The 25,481-nt window shown below is 28.9% G+C and overlaps 1 protein-coding gene across 2 annotated transcripts in view; it reads right to left on the reverse strand.

Annotated features, from left to right (window-relative positions):
* The window catches only part of LOC136980821 (atrial natriuretic peptide receptor 2-like), a 141,937-nt gene that overhangs the window by 48,129 nt on the left and 68,327 nt on the right, over positions 1-25,481 (reverse strand). The window contains exons 2-6 of one of the 2 annotated variants that reach the window (XM_067277013.1): positions 11,349-11,463; positions 7,675-7,867; positions 3,279-3,414; positions 2,852-2,943; positions 2,585-2,723 (exon numbers count right to left, since the gene is read on the reverse strand). In XM_067277013.1, coding sequence (XP_067133114.1) covers positions 2,585-2,723; positions 2,852-2,943; positions 3,279-3,414; positions 7,675-7,867; positions 11,349-11,463 — 675 coding nt within the window. Of the gene's footprint in view, positions 1-2,584; positions 2,724-2,851; positions 2,944-3,278; positions 3,415-7,023; positions 7,122-7,674; positions 7,868-11,348; positions 11,464-25,481 lie in introns of those variants that run through there. The other variant, XM_067277014.1, reaches the window with a different exon arrangement.

The following is a 25,481-nucleotide window of genomic DNA, read 5'->3' on the forward strand; positions in this document are numbered from 1 at the left end:
AAAGTAGGGATTGTTTTTATAAATTGTAAATGATAATAACGAATAAAATCGTCTTTAAGTCCGACCTACTCGAGATATAATACATCCCGTCGATCTTTAACCACCAAAATTTAATAGTATCAATCCCCTAATACACAAACTTCCTGCAAAATTTCAGAAAATTTCGGCAAAAACACAGCAGTTATTAAGCTTCAAAAAGGGTGAGCAAGATATTTCAAGAAAGTTCAAATATACTGTATTTTGACATTCTAAATAACTGAAAAAGTGACTTTTATCGTGGATGATGTGTTATAGCTATTCAAGGAACATAAAAGTAAACTCATTGTCTTTATTGTTAATCACAGTTTTTCCATGAACAGAAAGCCAAAAATGTCTGATTCCAAATTGCAAGATAATATTGATCGTATTTTTGATATTAAAGGTTACGTATATTTAAACAGAGCTCTCAATCAATCAACCAATGTATTCGTAAAAATATTCTAAAATATTTATGAGAAAAAGTTTACTGTAAAAAGCAAGAACTGTAAACTTCTCGTAGATTCATCTATTAATCTTCTCATTTCGCATTAATAAGAAAGTAATTTCTAGTCCACAGTCAAATTAAAATAATGAAGTATCTACTACATTGGGTCATTGAATGGCTATCACTTTTTCCACACTAAAAGTTTCACGAAAGGAAGTTACTTTGATTATATAGAATACAAAAATATACATCACAGTTCAAAAGAATTTCTAATGTTATTTTATGAAAATGTGAAATAATGTTAAACTCATTCAGGATTTGTTTAAATTGTATTAATAATTAATTGAAATACATGATTAAGAAACTTAAGTAAAATTATAAAGACATTCATATCGCACAGAAATGTATGTACAGTTCAGCTCTAATCATAATCTAGGTTTCAAGACATGCTTTTAAACATTAGATTTTATTTTAGAAAATAGTTTTATTTGTACTTTATATAATATTGAAATTACTCTTCAGCAGATGTATATTCTGTTACAATGTGTTATAATGTTAAAAAAAGATTTTAACTTTCGGTTCAGGAAACAACTCTTGTAATAAAGGAAAGATCTATTTATTTTACATTGGCGAATTACCGGTATAAAATTTCTTACTTTATAAAGAGAAATACAGCAATTCCTAATTTAACGTGGTTGATAGGTTCTTGGAGAGACGTTAAAACAAACAACCAATATGGCTAATTGATATAAACAAGAAATAATTCGGTGAATATTATTCTAATTAATTCGTGTTTGCAAACTCCAGTATTTATTTTCCACCTTATAGAATTTTACTGTTTATAAGGAAAATTCAACAACGGTAATTGTTTATTTGTAATTGGTAAATGGTTACAAATGTACTTGTATCTTTCCTCAGAGATGTTAAGTGAGAATATGCTGTATAGGAAACTGATTTGCAATACATTCATTCTATATCTGGAAATTCTAAGACAGAATTTGATATCCAAATAATCATAAGAATTTATATTTGAATTTTATCTTATTTTTATACTTTATATTTAAATCATAAAACAAGTAACTTAAAATCGTTCTGATACTTAAATAAATATTAAATAATATAATACGTAGCATATTAATATAGTGTACGAGAATAATCTGAAAAACCAGAATATTGATTGAGTGATTGATTATTAGTTAATTAATTAACACTCCGCCTAGTCAAATTAAACCAAAAGTAAATGACGAAAAAACAAATCTAAATGTAAGACGAAATTAAAATAATACTTTTAATTCATTACTTATTTCAAAAATTCCAAATATCTGAATGTCCAACAGATAGAAAAACCTATTTATATATTAATTCGCCGCAAATCATATGCCAATATGTTTACTTCCCCGGGATTAACGAATAAACAAAATTTTAAAACGAAAAAAATCCTATTATTGATTTGGTTTATGGATATAGCAACGTTCTGCCAATGGCATGCTTCCCAGCAGATTTTTCTATAAGAAACCAACCCTTATTTAGGTATTTATTCATGAATAAAATCCGGAAAACTCCACATGGCCAACCCGGGACCGAATCCATAGTACAGACATTTTATTCACTTGGTAGGTCTAGATAATTCGCTCTCAAAAGTAAAAGTACAACAGACTTCTCCTTACTTTTGCGTACCATTTAAATATATAAGTGCATATGTATTAAAAAAAAATAAGTACCAGAACACCTTTAAACTTTCCATTGTCGCGTATCCAATCGCTTTAAGTTTAATCGCTTTAACATGTAATCTTTTAAGCTTATTACGTTATCATGCGAGGTCGTATAAGCTTAAACGGTGTTTCGCTGTATTTTGAAAGTGAGGAAATCATTTTTTACTTTGCATAAATTTTTGTTAATGGTATATTTATAAAAGATAATGCAGGATATATTTGTTTAAATAATAAGAACTATCGAGATTTGTTTATTGAATTATGTGAGAATTATATGAAAATATAACGTTCCCGAAATAGTATCTCATGTCGTGTTAGCATCCAGGCAAAAACGTATGCCGTTCTCCCTTGTGATTCTATTTAATATTAATTTATTTTATTGGTTAATAAAAATTATTTTAAACATTACCTCGATTCAGGCACTTGGAACGGTCAAATCCACAAATAGGTGTATCATAAGGAGGGCCTTTTCTTTTTCCAGGCCAGTAATACTTTGTTTCATTGAATTCTAAATATCGTTTATTAGCACCATCGTACATTGCAACTGCCTAAAATGAGAATTACTTTATTCATTACACATGATAAATTTAAGTAATGCACAAATCAAATAAATAAAATACGATTATATATATCCATATTCTTAACTTATAATAATATCTTTTTAAATTATAAATACCTGGTATATTCTTTTATGAGGATTTAAATTCATTAAAGTATAATTTGCATTTCTATCGCCGTTTTCATTAATACTAACTGGTCCAGTTATTCCTATTATAAAAACGTATCGTAGGTTTAGAATGAATAAAATTATATTATCAAAATAATTTCATTATTTAATAAAATTTTATTTGATATCATATTACATTTATACATTTATTTCTTACAGCTAAACATCTACATATAAATGACTCTCCTAGAAAAAAAATGATTTCACAGACCATATCTAATCTTTTCCACTTTTTTAAAACTATAATATATTCTAGTAGGCCTATATATTTCATCTTATATTGGAATCGAAAGCTTTAACATATAACAAAAGTAGAAATAACTAATGGTATTTAATAGTTAATCATCTGAAGCTAAAATTAATTTGAAGGTATTACCTTGAAATGTTCTATTCCACATTTTCTGCGTGATGATAGATCCATTTGTAATGCTATACCCTTCAGATAATGTCTCATTTAAAGAAAGGGAGTAGAGTATTATTGCTTCGTAAAATCCAGATACAAATTTATTTACCTGAAAATGATGTAATCGTATATATTGCAATTGTAATTATTATATTATATATAGTCAAATTTCGATTTAGCACCACCATTTACTATTAATTTGACACTAAATCGAATATAGTGAGAAATTACTGTACCTCAAACAGTTTATATACTGTATAACAATGTGGTCTGTATTTCAGCAGAAATGACCCTACATATAGACGAAAACGGCGAAGCCTAGGCCTTCGCTCTTTCAGAGGCCTTGCAAATTTGATTATCTTACTACTTAAATCATCAAATTAGTAATTATCGAAAATATAATTGGAAAAAACCTCTGTTGCATATATAGAACGATTATTTTCAATGTTAAAATTGATGAAGAACAATCTCCTATCAACACTGTCAAGAGAAACTGTCTTCACTTACGATTTTGTCCGTTAATCGAAATATTGCTATAGAACTGAACATTTTTCTGCAATGATTATTGTTAAAGTAGGAGAACAGTTTTGTAGATGTATTTCTCTACTTCTATTGGTTCTCCAATTCCTTGTAAGACTTCTATTGTACATATTTTTATTGCTTGCATTTTGCCTAGGACCACGCAGATCCTAGGGCTGCTTCTGTATTTCAGTTTGCATTTGAGAGTTTAAAATTTTTAAGTAAACACTTAAAAGGCGAGGAAACATTAAACGAGTTTATTAAGGGATATAATACAGACACGAGATGATAGAAATTAAATTGTCTTTTAACGTTTTATATTCAGTAGTGCCTACCATTTTTTTTCTGGTCATAAGTAGTTTGAACAAAGAAGTGGAGTTTTATTTCTCTTCTATAAAGTTTCACTAATTTATAAGTATAGTATTTGATTAAAATGTCTCCTCATCGATAAATCCAGAGACTATATCTCAGAAATCAGATGAGTCCAAGATTTTTGATATCAAAACGAGTAAAAAATTAGGGCTTCATCAAGGGTCATTTTATATCCACATTATATCATAATAGTATTGGAGATGGATGTAATTCATCATGCTAGCATAAATCAAACATTGTTTTAGGCTATAAATAGTCTTCTTTAGTGTGTGTTCAATTTTCCTTTTATTACCTTTTACTATATAACCTCAGAAATACGCATATACCTTGTACAACTTCTTGTCCAGATTTCCATGCAGATATGTAAATTTAAGTCAAGATGGGCTCGGGCACAGTCCTGGTGTAAAAATAACATAAAACATTCTTGACAATTTCGTCATACTTTAATCATAGTCTATACCGGGTCTCTGGTAAAATCCTTGAGCTACTAAACAAGTTTTAACTCTATGAGCTTGATTTTTGGCATTTACTTTCACATCATAGTTCCATTTTAATCCTATAATTTTTTTTAGGAAAAGGAACTAATTCAAATGCATTCCTGAATAGCATCGATTTCTTCATCAACAGCTTCTTTTGTTAGACGAATTCAAGATCTTTTCATATAACTCAGGAAAATGAATTCTTAAATGTCTGCTTTAGAAATTACTTCTGGCAAGACATTGTTATGAAAACCAAAATCAGCAAAATTATAAGGAATTATTTTCATTCAGATTACAGTTTTACTTCAAAATAATTTTTATTTTATTTTATTTATTTATTTTTTTTGCGTTCTAAACTCTCTCCTCCTGCTTAGTAATATACTTGGAAGTTATCAACAGAATCACAAGTTTTACTAATTCTTACTTCACGATACCATATGAAACTGTATATAAAGGTATCCCTTCTGCCGGTATTGGAGTCATTCTTAAAAGATTCTCCTTTGCTAATGTGGGAATCTGCTGTATTCTTAATATTGATCTCTCTTATACCAAACTCTAGTAAATATACAAAACAATTCAGTCTTTCCTTTGGATTCACTAATATTTTTTCATTAAATGACCAACCATTATCCTTAAATAGGATATTTATAAAAGTCTCGATAAAATACTAGTGTTTTGTTTCCTTTCCTTTCCGGTATACATTACTCGATATATTTGAATGAGCAAAGTATATCCAACCATATAAATTCCTCTTCGATACCAATTTACTTTGATGTCTAGCAGGAATGTAAATACAGTATAACATTTAAGCATTAGATAAACTAATAATAGTTAGATATCTTAATGAATGAAATCTCCCAAATTCCTGTTCTGTATTGAAGAGATAACTCTTTCTTCAATGCAGAATAGGATGATCTACGAGTGTATTTAGTATTAGTACAAGCCAAATTCAACTCATAATGTTCATCGTAGATATGAGTCATATAATACCTTTCGAATGTATTCAAATATCGATTGTTTAATCCTTTCTTCCATACCATTAGTTTCGAAACAATAAAAATCTGACCTGACAGCTTTTAATCTATATCAGCATTTCAGCATCCAACATTAATTTATGAAACAAAGTACTCGATTCTTTTCTCTCAATAGGAAAGCAAACAGTATTCGGGAATAATCATCCACTATTGTGAATAGACAGTATTTACAGTTCAGTACTTCAGTTTATACTCATAAAATGTCTTATGTACGCAAAAACTGCCCAGATATACTGTGTATTTACATTGAAAGTTCTTTATTGTAATCAATTTTACAAACATCAATGTAAACAAATATATACAAATTGGAGCTCATTTTAAACATCACTAAGGGTCCAAGTTGATTAACAAATAAAAGAACTGCATAATGTTTAACCAAATATTTATTTATAAATAGTAATCAGAACTCTAAGCACAAATAGATTCTGGAAATGAAATTTGATGTAATACATTTATTGATTTTAGATAATTAATATTTTTTATATAAGTTTAACTTGTGTAAAATTCCTTTTCAGTTCATGATTCGGCTGCATCTTACCTGTTTGTGAAAAATACAACGCTACCAGATCCGAATACCCTAGGAAAAGTATTGATACCGATGTCGGATACCGAATACCAGGACGTTTGAGACCTTATCAGAGCTGTAGAACATACCTATAGGAGCAAAAAACGCAAAGAAACCATACCTGTACATGCAAGCCTTCGCGAGATATTCGCCTGCAAAGGTCAGTTTGGTAAATGTCCACCTAGGTAGCCCCAATGGCGTCACCTCCGTTATCAGAGCGACGGTCGTTTTCACTACTTTTTTAGCGAAATCGATGTTTTATTTCGTAGTTTTTACATAAATCACACCACCCCACAATTGTTGACCCTACGCGTGATATTCGTCTCTGAAGATCAGTTTTTAACACGTATCAATCTACGCACTATCCTCCATGCTCATGTAGGCGTGCGCTCGGTATTCGTTATCGTTCGCATCTTAGCACTCGGGTGGGAGCGAGCCCCCACACCGCTATATAACATCAAGTACTCCACGAACAGTCAAGTGGGCTACTTGAAGCCGGCATAGTCGCGTGGGCTAAATAGTTAACTGCGATTATTCTTAACGGAGCGACGCGACTCGCGATCTCACGCGACCTGATTTTGGGGGGCTGTATCTCGCGGGGTCATTTGCAGAAGTATAGTTCCTTTGACTTTTTTGCTCCTATAGGTATACTCTACAGCTCTGATAAGGTCTCAAACGTCTCATTTAGAGCTTGGATTGAACCAACTAACTAATGTTAAACCAATTATTAAAATGAAAACAGTACTCACAGGCAAAGTTTAACTTTGAGCTAAGATGGCGACATAACGTCAGATTAAAATGAATGACTTGACAATAGGAATTCATAATCCATTTACATCGATTAAGCCCAGTTTTATTCAGCTTTGCTTTCATGTTAAGTAATCATACAAAAGGTGTTAAAAATATTGAATGAGTTTAATATGGGAAATAATACACAATAAGGCACATTTAAACAAACCTTCATCAACACTATTTGTAAAATCGACAGGCGATCCGAGGCCAAACAACTTAACCCACGGCTTGGAATAGTAGCCAAAATCACGACATTTAACAGAAATTCATGTGATATGATGATAAACAATGTCGTTTGTAATACAAAATTGTGTATTTACTAATTCGTAGATTCTAAATGATTTCCTGTTTAATATTTATAAGAAAGACTCGTTCACAAGCACTCACTAATGCTTTACGAAAATAGAGCTATCTAGGAGAGAGCTCGTAGTTTGGCTGCTGTTACAATGCAATATCACACACTGTATATCTTATAAGTTAGTTAAACCGTATTTATTTTTTCATATAATGTATATATAAATATTAAAAAAATAATTTAATACATTAATATCAAACTATGAATAATACAATGAAAACTAAAATAAATTTTAGTGCTCGATTAAAATTACCTCTTCTTCCTTGTAATCAAATCCAAACTCTTCTTTTGCTACATGTTTTACGGACTTAGTAAAATCTTCAAACTTTTTCGTTGTCGGATTCAACGATGTTAAAGTAAATAACGCTTTATAAGCATGTTCTGCTCTTTTGTTTTTCTCAAAACTTTCATTTTCTCGATACCACGGCCTTAATATTTCTTTTCTACTGTATTAATATAAAATAAAATAATTTGTACATGATTAAAATCAGTTTAGTACGAAGCTAAAGCTAGCAATATATGACGGATGTAATCAGCCACTTTTATAACCACTTAAAAGGGGTATTTTGGACAAATAAATTGAAATGTTGTGCGCTTTGAATCCGACGTTTACCCGAGAATTACTCAGAAGAGTATTTTATTTTCAGATGTTTTGTAAATAAAACATCTTAGAATAAAAAAGTCTTCTATGTAATTCGATTTATTCGTCCAAAATACCCCTTTTAAGTGGTTATAAAAGTGAATTAAAATAAGTGTCTACACCTGTGCAAGTTAAGTACAGAGAAAAAAAAGGCGAAACTAATATAGTTTTGTAGATATTTATCGACGGTCGGATGGCCGAGCGGTCAAGATGGTAGCCTACCGCTCTGGGGGACCCAAAAATTCCCAGGAATTTTTCCGGGGTGCTCTGACAGGACAGGATATGTCAGCCCTATCCCTCACCACTCGGCCGCCCCATTGTTGTCCTAGCCGAACTCATAATCCGCTTGCTTAAAGAGACCCTCTTAGTGCCCACAGAGTGGAGAGTTAAAAAAAAAAAAAAAAAGGTATTTATTAACGTTTAAGCTGCTACAGCTTAAAACCCATTCTTTTCGTTCTCTTAATTGAGTTTAAAGTTTAAAAACATTTACATTGTTATAAATATGATAAATCTCAAATTCAATTTTATATTGTTACGGCTAACGGAAATCTTAACCAAGTACAAGTTCAGGGTTGTCGACACTCGAGAGTCCGTACCCCAAGGTTCGAATCTATTCTGGGGTATATGTTCGTTCTTGCTCCGCACTCATCAACGTCCTAACAACAAGGGACCAAGTAAGTAACAAACTGTCTGAACCTATCGGTTCCTCTCGTACCGCGCAGGATTACTATCGCAACGACTTCCGTTGCCGCGGCTAGGGGTCTTCTGCCTTAGGGGTGTTTAGTCATAATCCCATGAACAATAGCTTCGCGCCACTAGCCACTCGAAGAAGCACATGTACCAAGTGTCCGTTACATATATACTGTATTATACTGGTTATATTACAAGAAAATGCGAATTAATGATAATTATAAAACTATTCCTTAGAAACTTCTTATGGTTTCAATGTATTGGGGTCACGGTGGACTGGTAGAAATGTATATTGTCCTACAGCTAATTAAGTCTTCACCTTAATTTGGCTTGGAACGATCGTATAAGTCACCGCAACGCGTGAACAATACACAAAAAAGGGAGTGCCTCTCATGAAGATCTTATGGAAAATTGGCCCCTATTTTGAGGTTACAAACATGAAGAAAACCAGAAAACTCATTGCGGCCAGCCCATTGATCAGGCGCGAACACGCGACCTGTGTTTAGTGCTTTATCTTCTTTAGCCATTGGTTTAATTGGCTTCTTTGACCAATTATTTCTATACTAAAGGAAGTAAATGAAAACAAGGAAACATTAAAGTCGATATATGTGTCCCGAAACTTTTTAAGATCTAGTAGAAAAGTGTTTTTAAACATAAAATAAATTTTATATTCATTTATGTATCTAAAACATGTTGCCTATATATTGTGTAGAAGTCTATACTTCCTTGGTGCCTGTTGAAATTTCCTCCTTTTGTTTTCCTCCGAGCATCCCTATCCAATGTAACATTGGATAGATGTAACATAATTCAAATAATTAAAAATCTACTAATGTGAGGTAGATTTTTAATTAATTTAATTAATCATACAAAGGGCTAAAAGTAATTTCTTTATAATTCAAATAAGTTAAAAGTGAATTTCAAGTTCAAATACTCGCAAAACAACAAATCGTACTTAAGTAATCTCGCTTCATACATGTTTCAAGTGAAATTAATTTTTAAAATAATGTAAACTGCAATTTCAAAATGAAATATCACGTTTCTTAAATCTAATTATTCTTTATTTTGTATAAGAGCTTTCAAAGAGAAAGAAAGTAACAATAAATATTATTTTGATGCAGTTCTTCAAATAACTTGTATGTACAGCAACCATTTAGAATTGACAAAATAGACTTGACAGTAATAAGCATTGTAATATATTTTCACGAACAAATAATCGATCAGAGATAAAGTACTTGTCTTTTCTTATGCTTAATCAGATTTAACGATAAATCTATCACATATTTAAAACAAAAATAGATATTTTATCAGGTATAATATATCAAAACTGTGATAAATTCACTTCTAATTTTTTAAAAAATTAAATGAATACACTCAACAAATGAAAACGAAGAAACAATACTTTGTTCTGTCGTGCATTCCTAAATCGCATACAAGATGTATTAATATAATGTTAACTTTATAAAAAATATATCATTAAAGCCTTTATATAAACCAATTAAATTTACATATAAATTTAAACCTTCATAAAAACCACTAATTTTTTATCAGTCAATCTTTATAACAATTATTGATCTTCTGATTCTGAAAACGAACCGAATTAGAGCATCTTGACAGAATGTGTAGAAAAGCATTCGAAAATAAAGAAGATAAAAGTTGACTGTAACATTTATCCTCTACTTTAAACCATTTCGTCGTTCAAAGTAGATTGAAAAATCATTATAAATGAATTTTAAATTCTTTAACGTATTGGAAAGACATTATCGTCTTTCGTAAAATTTAACTTGAAACTTCAAATAAAAGGTTAAGATTATAAAAATAGAGAAATGTCCATTAGAACATTATATGCACAAAAAATAATAAGTAAAAAATTTACGATTTTTGTCTCATAAAATTAAAAAATTAAAAATTAATTCACAAGTTTCAGAAGTGATCATATGATATAAAACTTTAAACAAATCCAATTTTAAATTATTAGAAATTTTAACAATTTATAAAGATTGTCACGCGAATTTATACATTAAATCTAATTGTAATGTTTGTAATAAGAAAATTTATATGGTCAAACTTCGAGTTAGCGCCACCATTTATTTGTCTACGAAATTGGCATTAAATCGAATTTGGCTTTAAACTGAAATATCTCGGACAATAAAAATTACATTTAACGAGGTCTATACAATATTTTAAGGCACTTCACATGAAGTGACGCATTACGAAATCACTTTATGAAAATTTCACTGTATATACATACACTATAATCAAGTCGCCCATCAGTGGCCGAGTGGATAAAACAACTGAACACTGGTCGTGGGTTAAGCCGCGACAACCAGCTGGCCACGTGGAGTTTTCCGAGTTTTCTTCACGTTTGTAATACTTAAATAGTGGCTAGTTTCCCACAGAAAGTCCTCCCGGAAGGCATCCTCCTCCTCAGATCTTCCACGTGACGAGTTGAACCAAATAAAACCACTCTTCGTTTATATCAGTTAATATAATATTAAATACCGTATAATCTCAATGAATAATTAAATATAAAATTTATTTTTTCTTATATTAAATAACTAACAAATTAATTTCACGCAGAAATGTCATATTAGACTTACCTGCTGAATAATTCCAGAGAGAAAAATACATATTCACCAATGTCTATCATACCTATAGTATCAGCAGCCAGCATGATATTCCTTACAACGTCTGGGGAAGCGCATACTACAATCACTGGAAATAAAAAGTAAATGTGTAATACTCAAATTTCAATTAAACCATTCTTTATAAAGACTAAATTCAGACCATTTTAGTCTAAAGTTAATAATGGTATTCTAAAGTAAAAACCAGTAACAGAATACAAAGTGTTCGTCATTAAAGTTTTGTATACTGTTATTACTTTAGAATATCATTATTAAATTTGAGCAAACTCAAACAAAACTTTTGAAATATTCGAGTACAACGTGCAATTCTGTGGAACCTACGTGGACCATAAGAATTTTTTCCGTTTAGGCAGGTTTTCCGCATTAGACAGGTTTTACAGTATACACAAGCGTGTAGGTATCAGAAAAATTAGTGAATTTTTTCATAATTTTAATTATAAAATCAAATAAATCTGAAAATTTTAATAGCTCATCTCGGAGGCAATTTAAGGATTAACGAAACTGTGTTTAAATTACTAAGTTAAATCGAATTAAAGAAGTTTAAAATTAAATTAAGAAGTTAACTTCTTAAATCAAATTTAAATAAGATAATATTCAAAATTAATGCACGGGCTTCATAAATTTCAATTCACATTATACAGAATTTAAACGTTCAAGAATCTAATTCTCACTAATCTCTACAATAACGTAAGCAATTACTTCTAAAATAATTTAACAATTACAAAAAAAGAAAATAAGTTTTATTTCCTTAATTACTAAATGTTTTAAACAAAATAAAAAAATTTTATGAATTGCTGTTTTTAGTTTTCACCATTGTTATTCAATGGCAACATTACAATCAGGTATTAAAATCAATTAAATAATATTTTACACGAAAAGGTTTTATTTAATGTCTAAAAAATTATTTATTACATTAGAAATATATAAATCCTTTATAGCTTAGAATCGCAACTCCAAATATAAATTTAATTAAAATATTTTTTAAAAACGATCACAGATGGCGCTTTAAGATATGACAGAAAACCAAGGTCTACACAAGAATGTCAGGACACGCGTGACCTACTTCTTGAGCCGCCATTTTGGAGTTTTTTGAGTCGCATGTTTTAAGCAAACTTGTACGAGCAGTCAGTTTTATACGACATTAATTAAACTAAAATTGCATAAATCCAGTTATTTCCAGTCAAAAATATAATTTCGGATGATTATGCAACCCCAATTTTATGTAACTTTTCGATCAAATAGTTTAAAAGAAACAATCATCCATATCATTTCCTGTCGTGATTGAAACTAATTAAATAGGTGCTAAAACTGATGCAATTACGTATATAGTCACTTCGTAAAGTGATGCAATAACATCGAAGAAGATTTAAAGTATAATAAAGAATATACAATGAAGTTATCCAAAATTTTATTTTAAAGCATTTACCAACACAGTATTAATGCATTAAAAAAATAAATACTAAACTAACGTTTAATTAATGAGCATTTTTGGTTTTACAAAGGCTTAAACGTGTTATTTTCCTAATTATATAAACTTTAACAAAAAAGAATAATATTAAACACAATTTAATAATATTTTTAACAGAGCTTATCTGTGACATAACTCTTTTCTCTGTAAACACACAGAAAGCTGTAAACTCCGTAAACCCATTGTTTAACGTTTTGAGTACGTATATGCGTAATAATAGTCGACTCACGCAGGAACCACGTGTGGTGAGCTCTATCGATAAGTCCCAAAATGGCCGCTGCCGCATAGAATCACGGGAGCGTGTCCTGACCTTCTTATACAGACCTTGCAGAAAACTTAAGGACTACCTTAATAAAATAGTGACATTAAAAATAATTAACTAATTAAATTTTTAATTAATTAAAATTATTTTATAATCTTCTATACACGTTATAAGAAATTATGTATATTTACGAATCACGCCGGTTGTTCGCGACTCTCGTGTTTAATATTTTGATATTTAATATCCATAAATTGCTTTTTAAATGTCAAATTGGGACTTTCATATGTTTTAAACTGCCAAACAAAAATTTCTACCGATTTTTAAAATTAAACTCATTTGTAAAAGTCATTTTTATTATATATTTTCTACATAATCTGTAGATTTAACATACTAAAACAATCTTTTATGCATTCTAACATATTCATTGTAAAAATCTAGAAATCTTCTACATTAATAAGTGATTTCATAATTTTTCTTTTCAGCTCTCTAAGGAGTGAACATCCTGTATAACATGTATTTCTATTGTTCGCTTTTCATACGCATACTTAGGAGCATATTAGCGCCACCTATTAATTAAATGTAGTGTTTGAGCTACATTCGATTCCCTCCCAGCTCATCCTGTACAATAATGTATGTTTTGTGTCCATCCTCCTTAAACTGTAGACTTAATTAACGTTTCCTTACATACGAAAATCAGGTACTACCTATTGTCTGTGTGTATAGATTATTTTCTCAGCCTAATTGCTTCTCGGAAAACCGTCATTAAATCAGTTGTTATAAATCGAACTCTAATTTCTGATAAGCTTGGGGTCATTATTGAGATTTTCTTCTTGAAAATGAACTTTGATCTATATAACCACACAAACTAGCAATAAATTACACTACAATAAACTTTCTTCTTTTTATGATTGGTAAAAATTTTCTATTATAAAATATAACGTTGTAAGTGGTTACATTTTGGCCATATATTGTTATATTTGATGTTATGTAGTTAAAATTCCTATTTCCAGAATCGTAATCTCAATTTACAAAACTGAGAGATGAGCTTATAATAGCAATTGGATGAGTCGTTTGATTTACAGTCTCTACGTATAATGTATGTATACAATGTATATACATATAATTACCTATGTTTGTAATACTATAAGTTTAAGTATAAAATATTAAAGTTTGTATCTTTTTTAATTATAAAAATTACTTTAAAAATAAATATTTTAAATGGTTGATAAATAATTATATTTATATATAACTGATTCTTTTATCATCATCATTAACACACGCAACCAGAGAAATAAATATACAGTAACTAATATATATACTACGTATATATAGATTAAACTGTATAATGTTATTATTATAATTTCAAAATATTAAGCAATAAAAGCAATAATCATATAAAGTAATTAGAAATATAAAGCGCTATACATTTAATTTAAAAATAAATATTTCCGAATGTTAAAGGGAACCACAACTATAAGTGGTTATTGCTTATAAGTAGTTCCCTTCAACATTACAATAAAAATTACATTGAATTATTTTATTCAGATGACTTAATTATAGATCTTAAAATTATTGACGTATTCTATATCTAAAAAGGGCCAATTTAAATATTTAAAAGACCCGTTTTTTCAAATATATTCTGTATATGCATAATTTAGCAATCAAAATGTTTTCCTGTTATCAGATAGGTACTAAAATATTTATTCCACACCTCACATATTTTTATATTTTAAAATTTAAACCGCTATCTTTTAAATATATTTTTTAAAAAATTAGAATTTAAATTGAAAAAATTGAGAATCTTAAATTTAAATTTTTGGCTCTTCAAGAACTTTTTATCTATAAAGTTCCTATTTTACTACAATATTATAATACTGGCAGAATTTTTATTTTACTAAATTTGTTTAGAATTTCTTAAAGTTTACATATCATGTTTTAACTTAAAAATTTCATCAGATAAAAAAAAATTAATGTAGTATGTTGAATATAATTTTGTTTCTGCAAGATCTTGTCTGAGAGAGATCGAAACATATGAGATTTACATCAACTAAATAACCAATTAATTCATTAAAATTATGTTTCTTCTTCTATTTCGTCTGTCTTCATGAGAATCAATAATAACTATGTGTATAAAACTCCAACTATTATATAAAATGTGGAGTATTTCAAATAATAAGTGCCTGCACAGGCCTGTTGATTGCATAGAAACAAAAGAGACTATCTCTCGCTCGTGAATTATAGTTACTTCAGTGTAGGCACTTTTAATTAAAATAAATTTTTACATTTATAAAAATATCATTGCTTTATAAAATTCCCATTCGAAAAATAACAAAGAAAACATCGAAAAGAAATCTCAGAAGGATCAATTGGCTCTCCTGTTTCCTCCCTGGGGTGCTCTTGTTTGGAAACTTCAAGATGATCATTAGTTTGATTTATTTTATTCGAAAATAAATGAATTTAAAAATATATGAGTTTCAAATTATAAAATTTAACTTAATTATCGATTTCTTTAATAACATATTTAGCATTTTTTAAAATATAATTAAATGCTTTATTAATAATAAATGAGTAATATTAGAAATTGTTCGTTAATGTAATGGTAATTAGCGGAAAATCTTTAAAGTAATTTTCGAATGCATCGTTAATTTCCAATTTATGAAAGTTAGAAAATCGATCGAAAGTTTCATTGGATTGCTATCAGAATAATAAGACGTTCTTAGACTTCAGATTTGGTTAATCTCCTTTTTAGTAATTGGTTGTATCTTGTATGTGATATCAAACTCAATTCCATTCGTTGCCGCTTAATTGCGTTACAAAGTTTTTCACTCTCTCCATTTCCCAGAGACTTCTTTTACAATCGACAAACATTTCTTTTTTCCCTTGGAATGTTTCCAACAAAACCGAAAATACAGATCTAATTCTTGTCTAAATCGTTAAGAAAATCATTTGTTTTCAACTTAGATTCTTTAAAAATCAATGATTCATTTTAAATCTTTGGTTATTTGATTGTAATATAATTTATTGAATTATATATTGTTATTTTCTTCCAATACAATAATACAAATTATTCTAAAATATAGGAAGATATAGCTTATATATGTAATAAAATATGACAGTTAAGTGATATATTGAACTATCTGTACTTAGATTAGTGTTATAACACTAATCTACATACTACTCTATACATAAATTACTCTATATATAGACATATATAACAATTAACTATAATATTTTGTTATAATTTTGTTACTGAGATACTATACTATGTATGATTCTATATTTAACAGTATTAAATTCTAATTTAGCACTTAACTCAGTTTAATTAAGTTTCATTTAATGACACAAAACTTTCATTTGTTTAAAATTTAATTATGAATTTTAACAATACACAATCGATTCTCTTATAAAGGTCACCTCCCAACAACGGCCAACTTTTAAGAATGTATTTTTTTTTTTTTTAACATAAATGAATAAAGGAAATAACCTTCAAGCAACGGAAATTTTTATGTATTTGTCAGTGGCCGTTGTTCACAGGTTTGAGTGTATACAGGAAACTTTGTACGTTCTTCGAAGATGTAAGATTGTGTTATTGTATTAATATAATAGTATAATATTACAGGAATGTCCTATAGTGTCACATTGCTATTTTCTTTCATTACATTCAATTAAATTGTTAAACTTTCTACAAAACGCACAATAAAGTATGTTCATATATAATTTATAATTGAAAATTTAGTGAATTACACTGGACTTTCGTTCAAACTGTAGTTGAAATTAAATATTTAAATAATGTACGAGTATTTTTAAATATAAAGTTTCATAAAGAATTTTTTTAAAAAAAGCTATTTTAAAAATATATAAAATACATACATTTTTATTTTTGAAATTATATCTTAATAAAAATATAAATTATTCACATACGTTAATATTCTTAAGCATTTTAATTGCTACTTATATTAATATTATAAATATATTTATTTAAACAATAATAAAAATATAAAAATTTAATAAAACTTGAATTAAATAATGTAAAAGTTTATAAATTATTCTACAAATTATGTAGAAAGAAATATCTGATAATAAATGTTACACACAATAAAGTTTATTAAAAATAAAGATCCGATTAAAACAATAACTTAGAGATTAAATTAATAAATATTGTTAAAGATCACCTATATTCAGAGAAATAAACCATAAAGTATGAGTAGTATATTAATAAATAAGTAAATTACAGCCGCTCACTAGTGATAAGGGCCTTCTGAACTTAATGGAGGATAAAATTAAAAAGTAGAAAAAAAATTAATATAAAAAAACAGAAAAGAAATAAATTGGTTAGTAGCATAGAAACCAATAAACATTTCAACGTTCGTTCTTTAATATATAATATAATATAGAATGCCACTTATTTAGAAATGGGTAGTGAGTACAGATGATGATTTTTTTAACCTGTTGGCATTTAATATATTATTTTAATTGAAAAAAATGTTTATGCTTATTAATTAAATTATAAAATCATCTGTTCATATTGCAACTTTGTAATGGCATCATATTATTCACACATAAATATGGCTCACAACTGAGGTATAATCTTGAATGTAACTGGTCCAAACGGGTTTTAACCATTACTAAAATATATTTCGGTTAACTGATTTTACCCGGTGTTTAGAAGCAACCAAATTAAGTCGTGTTTTTAAGGTTAATCACAATTACTCTACTGTTTTTACGATAGTACTAATTATATTAAAGTAATTAACTTTAGTAACAGTAAGTGCTTACAAAAAAATAAAATTAAAGAAAATTGGAAAACTAACCTAAATTTCTGATGTAATTACTTCTTCCAATTATTTCTGATTAGTCTTCCAAACAAAAGAATCATTAATATAGAATTAAGACAAGTGATTCTGTTGTATGCTAATATTTTCACAAGTGTTAAAGTAATATATACAAATGTATCCATTAAGATTTTCAGTAAAAATAAATGTTAAGACTGGCACAAGAAGTAATAATGACTGAATAAAGGAATATAATATTACTCAGTACATCAAATAAAAAGATTATACTAAGCTGTAATTCGTCAAATGTCTCTAAACTCTAAAGTATTCCACCGAAATCGTTTAGATAAAAATACACATCACAAAATAAGCAATTCAACCATTATTCTGTGTATCAAATCACGATAGGAAAAAGGCATTTGCTGCAACTCGAAGTAAGCAAAGTTAACTTGACATAAATCAAAGTTTTATTCAAGTCATGGTTTTACTAGTGAGGCTCTTAAACGTTTTTATGTCATTTCATGGCTAAGCTAGAGTAAAGCACTATATACTCTATATCATTACCATTATTCTTCTTTCTAAGTCAGAAGAATTGATCGTTGAATTCCACTTCAGACCATCAAATTTCATAAATAAAAAACTAAAATATATAATAAGTTTTAATCTGAATTTTGTAATTTATTTATAATAATATTCTGTTGTTTAAACAGCAAATTATAGTGTATATTTTTAAAAATACAGGAAGAAATATATTTAATATTTCTAAGCAGAGGTGAGCCTCAAAGGAAAGGTCGACTCTGCTCATGTTAATCGTTTTACAGTATTTTTAATTAAATTGATTTTTGTAATGATCTACAATGACAATTATAATTATAATTAGAAATAAAGTTTTAATTTTATTTAGCCTTTACAAAATGCTAAATACAATAATATAATAGCAGAATGACAGTGTAAAGTTTTATAAAAAAAAAAAAAAAATTACAAGGCTATTCATTGCATGCGGTCTCTAATTTTCGAACTTAACGTGTTCTTAAAACTGTTTAGAAAAGTCGAATAGCCCAAAGTCGAGCAATAGAGTGGCATGTTGTAAAGCTTACTTAGTTCTCTGCCGAACAGATAAACTACCTGTATAAAACGTTTATAGGTGTAAAAATATAGGTAAAAAGTTTACTTTATTTCTAATAACATGGAAAAGACAGCATAAATCAAAGGAGATCTGCCAAGGAAGATGCTTCTCGAGAAGACTCTGTAGGAAACTGGTTCCAATTTAGATGTTACACATATGAAAAAAAAACGCAAAAAAATTCCACGCAACCATCCCGTTTCTTAGGCATTACTACTGAATACTGTAATGCCTAACAAACGGGTATTAACTATTAGAATTCAATAGTTTTATTTACTCAGCCACTGGTAGGCTATCGAATTCGTATTATTTCGTGCCGTAAATACACATTTTCAAAAAACAGAGTTTAATTAGAATGAAAATTGAAATATTGATGTATCTTTATATTCAATACATAAAATTCCAGTCTATCAATTCGAATTAACTTAATTTATACACAGTTAAGCACAACTATTTAGACCTGCGTGTCCGAAATGCATATCTGTAACTAGTGGTGCACTCAGGATTTAATTTTGGGTTATCCGAATTGAACGGATAAAGATTTTTGGAAAATTTTCTAGTGTTTGTTTTTCCTTTTTCTTTGGAGGGTATCAGGGACCCTTGGTTCCCTCTGGGTGAGCCATTCTCTCTAACTAAAAGAAAGAACTTCTTGAGAGTGGTTTCTTGAATGAAATAGTAATAAATAAATTGTAAAAAATATAAAATAAGGAAGTGAATAAAAAAATAAAAGGAAAAAAAACGATTTTATCCGAATTTAAAAAGTCACATTTAGTCTAAAAGCATATTTTTTTCTTATAATGTTTCAGAATCAATCTATTTCTAATCTACTTTCTTTTTTATAAATTAACACAAATAAACAAAATATGTTTCAATACATTTATTTTAATATTTTGTAAAGAATGACGCGAATTTTCATAATTTCTGTGAAAAAATTCGAGTAGCAACTTTGTTCCACATACCCTCAACTTGACTGAATTACTCTATTCGAATCGGCCCATTCATAATGGGTAAAATTGAGGTCCGACGATTTATCAAATTGTACGTTGAACAGTTCATTGGAAAAACTAAATTAGAAACATTTCTAGAAATGTTGAAATTGAATTGAAAAATCTAAAAATCGGATTGAAAAATATCTTATTTCTAAAAATATATATTCAACCAAATTGGTCCAGCAGTTTTTCTAAAAACAAAAGTTTGTTACTACGAAATTTTTGCATAACTTTGAAATTTAAATTCATCGTAAATAATGAAATGTATTCTGTATGCATACATAAACAAAAGTAAAATATAAAGGTTATTTTTTTAAATAACTCATTTAAATTCATGTAAAAATTATAGTCTTAATTTTAAATTTATAGCAATTTACATGTTTTTTTATTTTATTTACTTCTTTATAATTAAAACTTTAAACTTCATCTTAATTTCCTTATGAAAATTAATTTTTCTTTTTTGTATATATATATATATATACAAAAAAATAATGAATCTTCTTATATATAAGAAGATTCATTATTTTTTTCTTAAAACTTTGAACACCCTTCAAGAATGTATTTTTAAGTTTTAAAAGAAAACCTTTCAAACCTTCAAGTTAACTATTCCTTATGATTACAATCTATAGTAGAATCATCCATTTTATTTTATAATAAAATAATTAAAATTATTATACACATAATATTAATAGGGATAATAAAATATATTGATTCTAAGTTTAAAAGGTAGAGCATGTTCCTGAGACATGAGGCTGAATCATAGAAAACATCCGTTTAATCTCAGTTTATTTTTTTAAAAATGTATTTTAAACAGTTTAACATGTGTTCAACAATTTAAACACGTGTTAAACTGTTACCATTTAAGCAAAATTTTTATCACTGTTTGAAGGTCAAATATTCAGAAAAATAAGCGCATTAACGTAATATTACTAATGTTAGAAATGAGAAAAATTGAATTAAAAAATGGCTGAATTTCAATGTTTTTGCTAGTAATTAGTCCCTTGAAAAATTTATTAAGGATAATTGTAACCTGTTTGGTTATGCATGCGATCTCCTGCAGATGCGTTAAAAATGTAATGCTTTTTCTATAGAAGAATCCTTTTATAAAAATTCTTTAAAACGGAATCAGATAGAACCAGGCGGTTTTTTACGATAGAATCCCATTTAATACCTCTATTAACTTACGGTTCAAATTTTTCAAAATCGAATTCATTAATTTACTAAGAATTATCTAAGGTTTTAAAAATTCGTAGAAAATTAACAAATTCTATTTTGAAAATTCTGAACCGTAAGTTAATAGAAGAATTAAATAAGATTCTAATGAAGTAAATTGTTTTGTTCTACGTGCTTCCATTTTCGAGAATTTTTGGAAAAAAGATTCTTCCACAGAAAAAGCATTACATTTTTAACGGCATCTGCAGGAGATCACATGTATAACAAAAGAGGTAACAATAAGCCATAAACAAATATTGATTCTAGTCTTGAAAAAGCGGCTTTTTTCTTTTATTTTTAAGCATACTTCAATGAATTACCTGTTGATTACTTATAAGTGATAAACGATATGTATGTATCAAGTTAAATGGCTCTTGCTTCGACATATCAAGTACTACACTAACCATTAGATAAATAAGTGGAAACAATATTATTTGACTTGGATTCGGTTTCTATTAGTTAAACCAAGGTTATTTCATTTCCAGAACTGGAGAAAACCTGGATTCAGAAGATAATTTACTTAATGTACAATTAATATATAGCCAATCATTTCAAAAAATATTACTAATAATAAATTAAAGATTGTTAATTAACTACATTTCCTTTTATTTATTTCCTTAATAATGCTATAAATAAAATATTTACAGTAAATTAACGTTTATTAATTATTTCTTAATATAGCGTAGTTAATATAAATTTAATACATCTATATTAATGAAATTTTAATACGGGAATTTTCAAACATAAAGAAATCAACATTAATTTCGAAAAATACATTTGTTTTATTTTCAAAACAAATTTAAATACTTTAAATTAAATTTATACGAATACAAAACCGAAAGATTAGTACTTTAATGACATATTAATAGTTAAAACATTGAATGTTGGTAGTTGATTCCGGGTTCGTGTCTAACCAATAGGCTGGCCACGTGGGGTTTTCCAATTTTATTCACACCTGTAACACCTAGCTAGAAACCAGTTCCTCATAGAGTCTTCCTGGGAAATAACCTCCCTTGATAGATTGTATTGCTTTTTCTTATTCCATTAAGGAAATCATACAGTAGTTTGATGTCATTAAGTGATTAATTCAATTAAATCTGTACGACATTAATTAACTTATTAAATTAACGACTTTTACTTCTCTTGAATTTTATGTGATGGTCAATGGAGTGATGGGATATGTGATGGAGTGAATTTTATGTGATGGTCAATGGAGTGATGGGATATGTGATGGAGTGAATTTTATGTGATGGTCAATGGAGTGATGGGATATGTGATGGAGTGAATTTTATGTGATGGTCAATGGAGTGATGGGATATGTGATGGAGTGAATTTTATGTGATGGTCAATGGAGTGATGGGATATGTGATGGAGTGAATTTTATGTGATGGTCAATGGAGTGATGGGATATGTGATGGAGTGAATTTTATGTGATGGTCAATGGAGTGATGGGCAACACAATACTTGGGCGATCTGTAAAGAGGGGGTTCATTCGTAGATGCCTAATCTCAAGTCATGTGAATAGCAACACGAATGTGTTTGGAAGTGTCATGTACCAAATGGGAGTGTTTGGTACCAAATCGTTCGGTAAATTAGTACCACACGACACTCCCAAACCTTCGTTTTGATATTCACATGACTTGAGACTAGGCATCCTGAAGGATTTTCTATGGTAAATTGTCCCTATTTAGGTGAAGAAAACACGAAAAAATCCACGCAGCTAGTGTTGGTGAAGCTTGAACTTGTGTATAACTGCCACTGTTTAGGGTTTTACCACTCGGCCACTGGTGAGCTTTGTGGAAAAATCAAACTATTCAAGCCACTCAATATAAAAAGATTACAAAAAGTTTATAAAATCGATTCTTTTTATTTGTCTACTTTTAAAAGTTTAAAGAATTTGAAATTTAGGGTAAATAAATCGAAAATTTACATAAGAATAATTTTATGAACCATAATAATAAAATTCTAGGTTTAAAATTTAGAAAATAGCCTTTTGTTAAGTTATCATTATTATAGAAAGCAGCCTTGAAAGACATTTAAGAAGAAATAATAAATTTTATATTATGTTTATTGTTATCTAATAGTAATATATTTTAATTTTATACGATTTTTTCTCTGTTTTTTAACTAAAAGATGCTAACTAAAAGAATTTTAAGTCATTGTCTACAGAAAACAAATTTACAAAAACTTTTTATATTTTTATGTATATAACTGTGTTAAGTAATGATTATATTCAAGAATGGTTCTGTCACTTTCTCTTCCTTTACTGTGCTCTATGAGGAAATGTAGAAAATTGAAAATTTTATATTAAAAAAATACTGATAAATTTTAATATCTTCTCGCTATAGAGGTGAATGTATTTCAACCTAAATATAAAAAGAAATTTATTCTAGACATTTGAGATTTGTTTTGCAATGCACAGTACAATAACGAATGCTGCTGACTACCACAACTAGAATACATAGAAAGAAAATAGAATTTTCCTAACATTTTCCAAAAACTTGATTATTTGATTATTACTATAAACAAAAATAAAATAAGAACAGTAAAATTTTGAAAACGTTTCAGTTTTTCCTAGAAAAACAAATATATTTTATGAATTTTGTGTAAAAATTTTATATATTTTGGGAATATTTTAATATTCCCGTTTACACGGTCTAAAACAGTGCAAAGATTCTTTATAACACAACAACAACAAATATGAACTTTAATTTCTCCACTAGCGAGTAACACTCTGGCACTCCACAAGCAAGCAACACTCAGGCACCGACAATTAATAATCACAACACTGGTTCTTTACCATCCAGACAACTACACACTCTAATCAACACTGACCCGACACACCAAAGAGAATGCACCATTTTTCCCTCTCTAGGCGGGAAGATCTCACTCTGCATTCTTAAATCTACAGTTACATAACACACCTGCCACGTGTGACAGAGCTGTGGACTGTACAGTACATCAACGCTAGATAACATAAACACACCTATGTGTTACAATTTTGTTTAATTGAATATCGAACTTAACATTTTGTAAAGAGGCAAGCTTCTATGAAAAGCCATTTGATCAAATATAAAACATCAAAGCAAAAAAAAAAAAATATATATATATATATATATATATACATACACCACGTGAAAATCAACATTTTATTAATTATTTAATTATTATATAGAAAATTAAGCATCTAAATACAAAAAAGAATCAATTCTTATACATATGAACAAAATAAAGACTCGTGACAATAATAAAGTCAAATGCAGCAATTAATACATTAGTATACACGAACGAGAATGAGCAAATTTTCAGTATTTTCCCATCCATTCTTTTTGTATAGAATAGTTTTAACACAATTTATGTTTACAATAATGTGAAATCTGGAAGTTATAAACCTAGAAATTTCTGAATTTTTTCACTCCAGTTATAAACGACTTAATCAACAACATTCCATACCCGGGAAATTGTTGACCCTCGACGGGCAACAATCGCCCCCTAATTATCAACAAGCCGTTATTCCCTCGGATGCAGGTAGATCATCTTGCACGATGGTTTACAGTTAGCGTCCGAGCTAGTCGTTTATTTAAAGTCCGGGAACACCAATGGCCCTAAATACGATCCGTTGTCGATCACGTGACTGGTTTTCACATCAAAAACTTATAAAAGACGCTTCCTTTCCCCCTAAAGGGCTCTCCGATCGTCTCTCCATTACGAAGTGCACTGCGCCGTCAACCGACCCCGAAAGTTTCTTAAGTTTTTAAGTGCCGTTGTCCAGTCTACGAATTCTAAGATTCTACGTGCCATCGTCCCATTAACTGATTCTCCGTCATCCCGAAAATCATCGTCACTTCTGAGAGAATATTCGCCTGTTACGGACTTGTTAAGAGGTATGCAAAATATTTGTAAACTCTCTCTCTCCGGACCCCTTTTTGTATACGAGGGTAGAATTGTAGTTTTGTTCGTTTCGCTTTTAATAAATCTTGTTTTGTTATAAAATGGTGTCTTTCTTGACTGTCAGCTTCGCCTTATCGTCGACCCCATCCTTCCTCCTCCTCCACTCGCGTCACGCGTAACGCGCCGTCGACGTAACAGCCATCCTTGACAAGTGAGTCGCCGGAAAAAGAGGTACGACTCTCTCTTACCTCCCGGGGATCTCACAATAACATATGATGTGTTAAATTAGGCCACCCTGTTTAGAGTTTATTATGTCTGCATAAACAACGAAGATTAGTGAAATACAAGTCTAGTTTTGGTGTTTTGATGTC

This window comes from Centruroides vittatus, unplaced genomic scaffold (assembly GCF_030686945.1).
Source record: "Centruroides vittatus isolate TY-2023 unplaced genomic scaffold, ASM3068694v2 contig_726, whole genome shotgun sequence".
NCBI lineage: Eukaryota > Metazoa > Arthropoda > Arachnida > Scorpiones > Buthidae > Centruroides > Centruroides vittatus.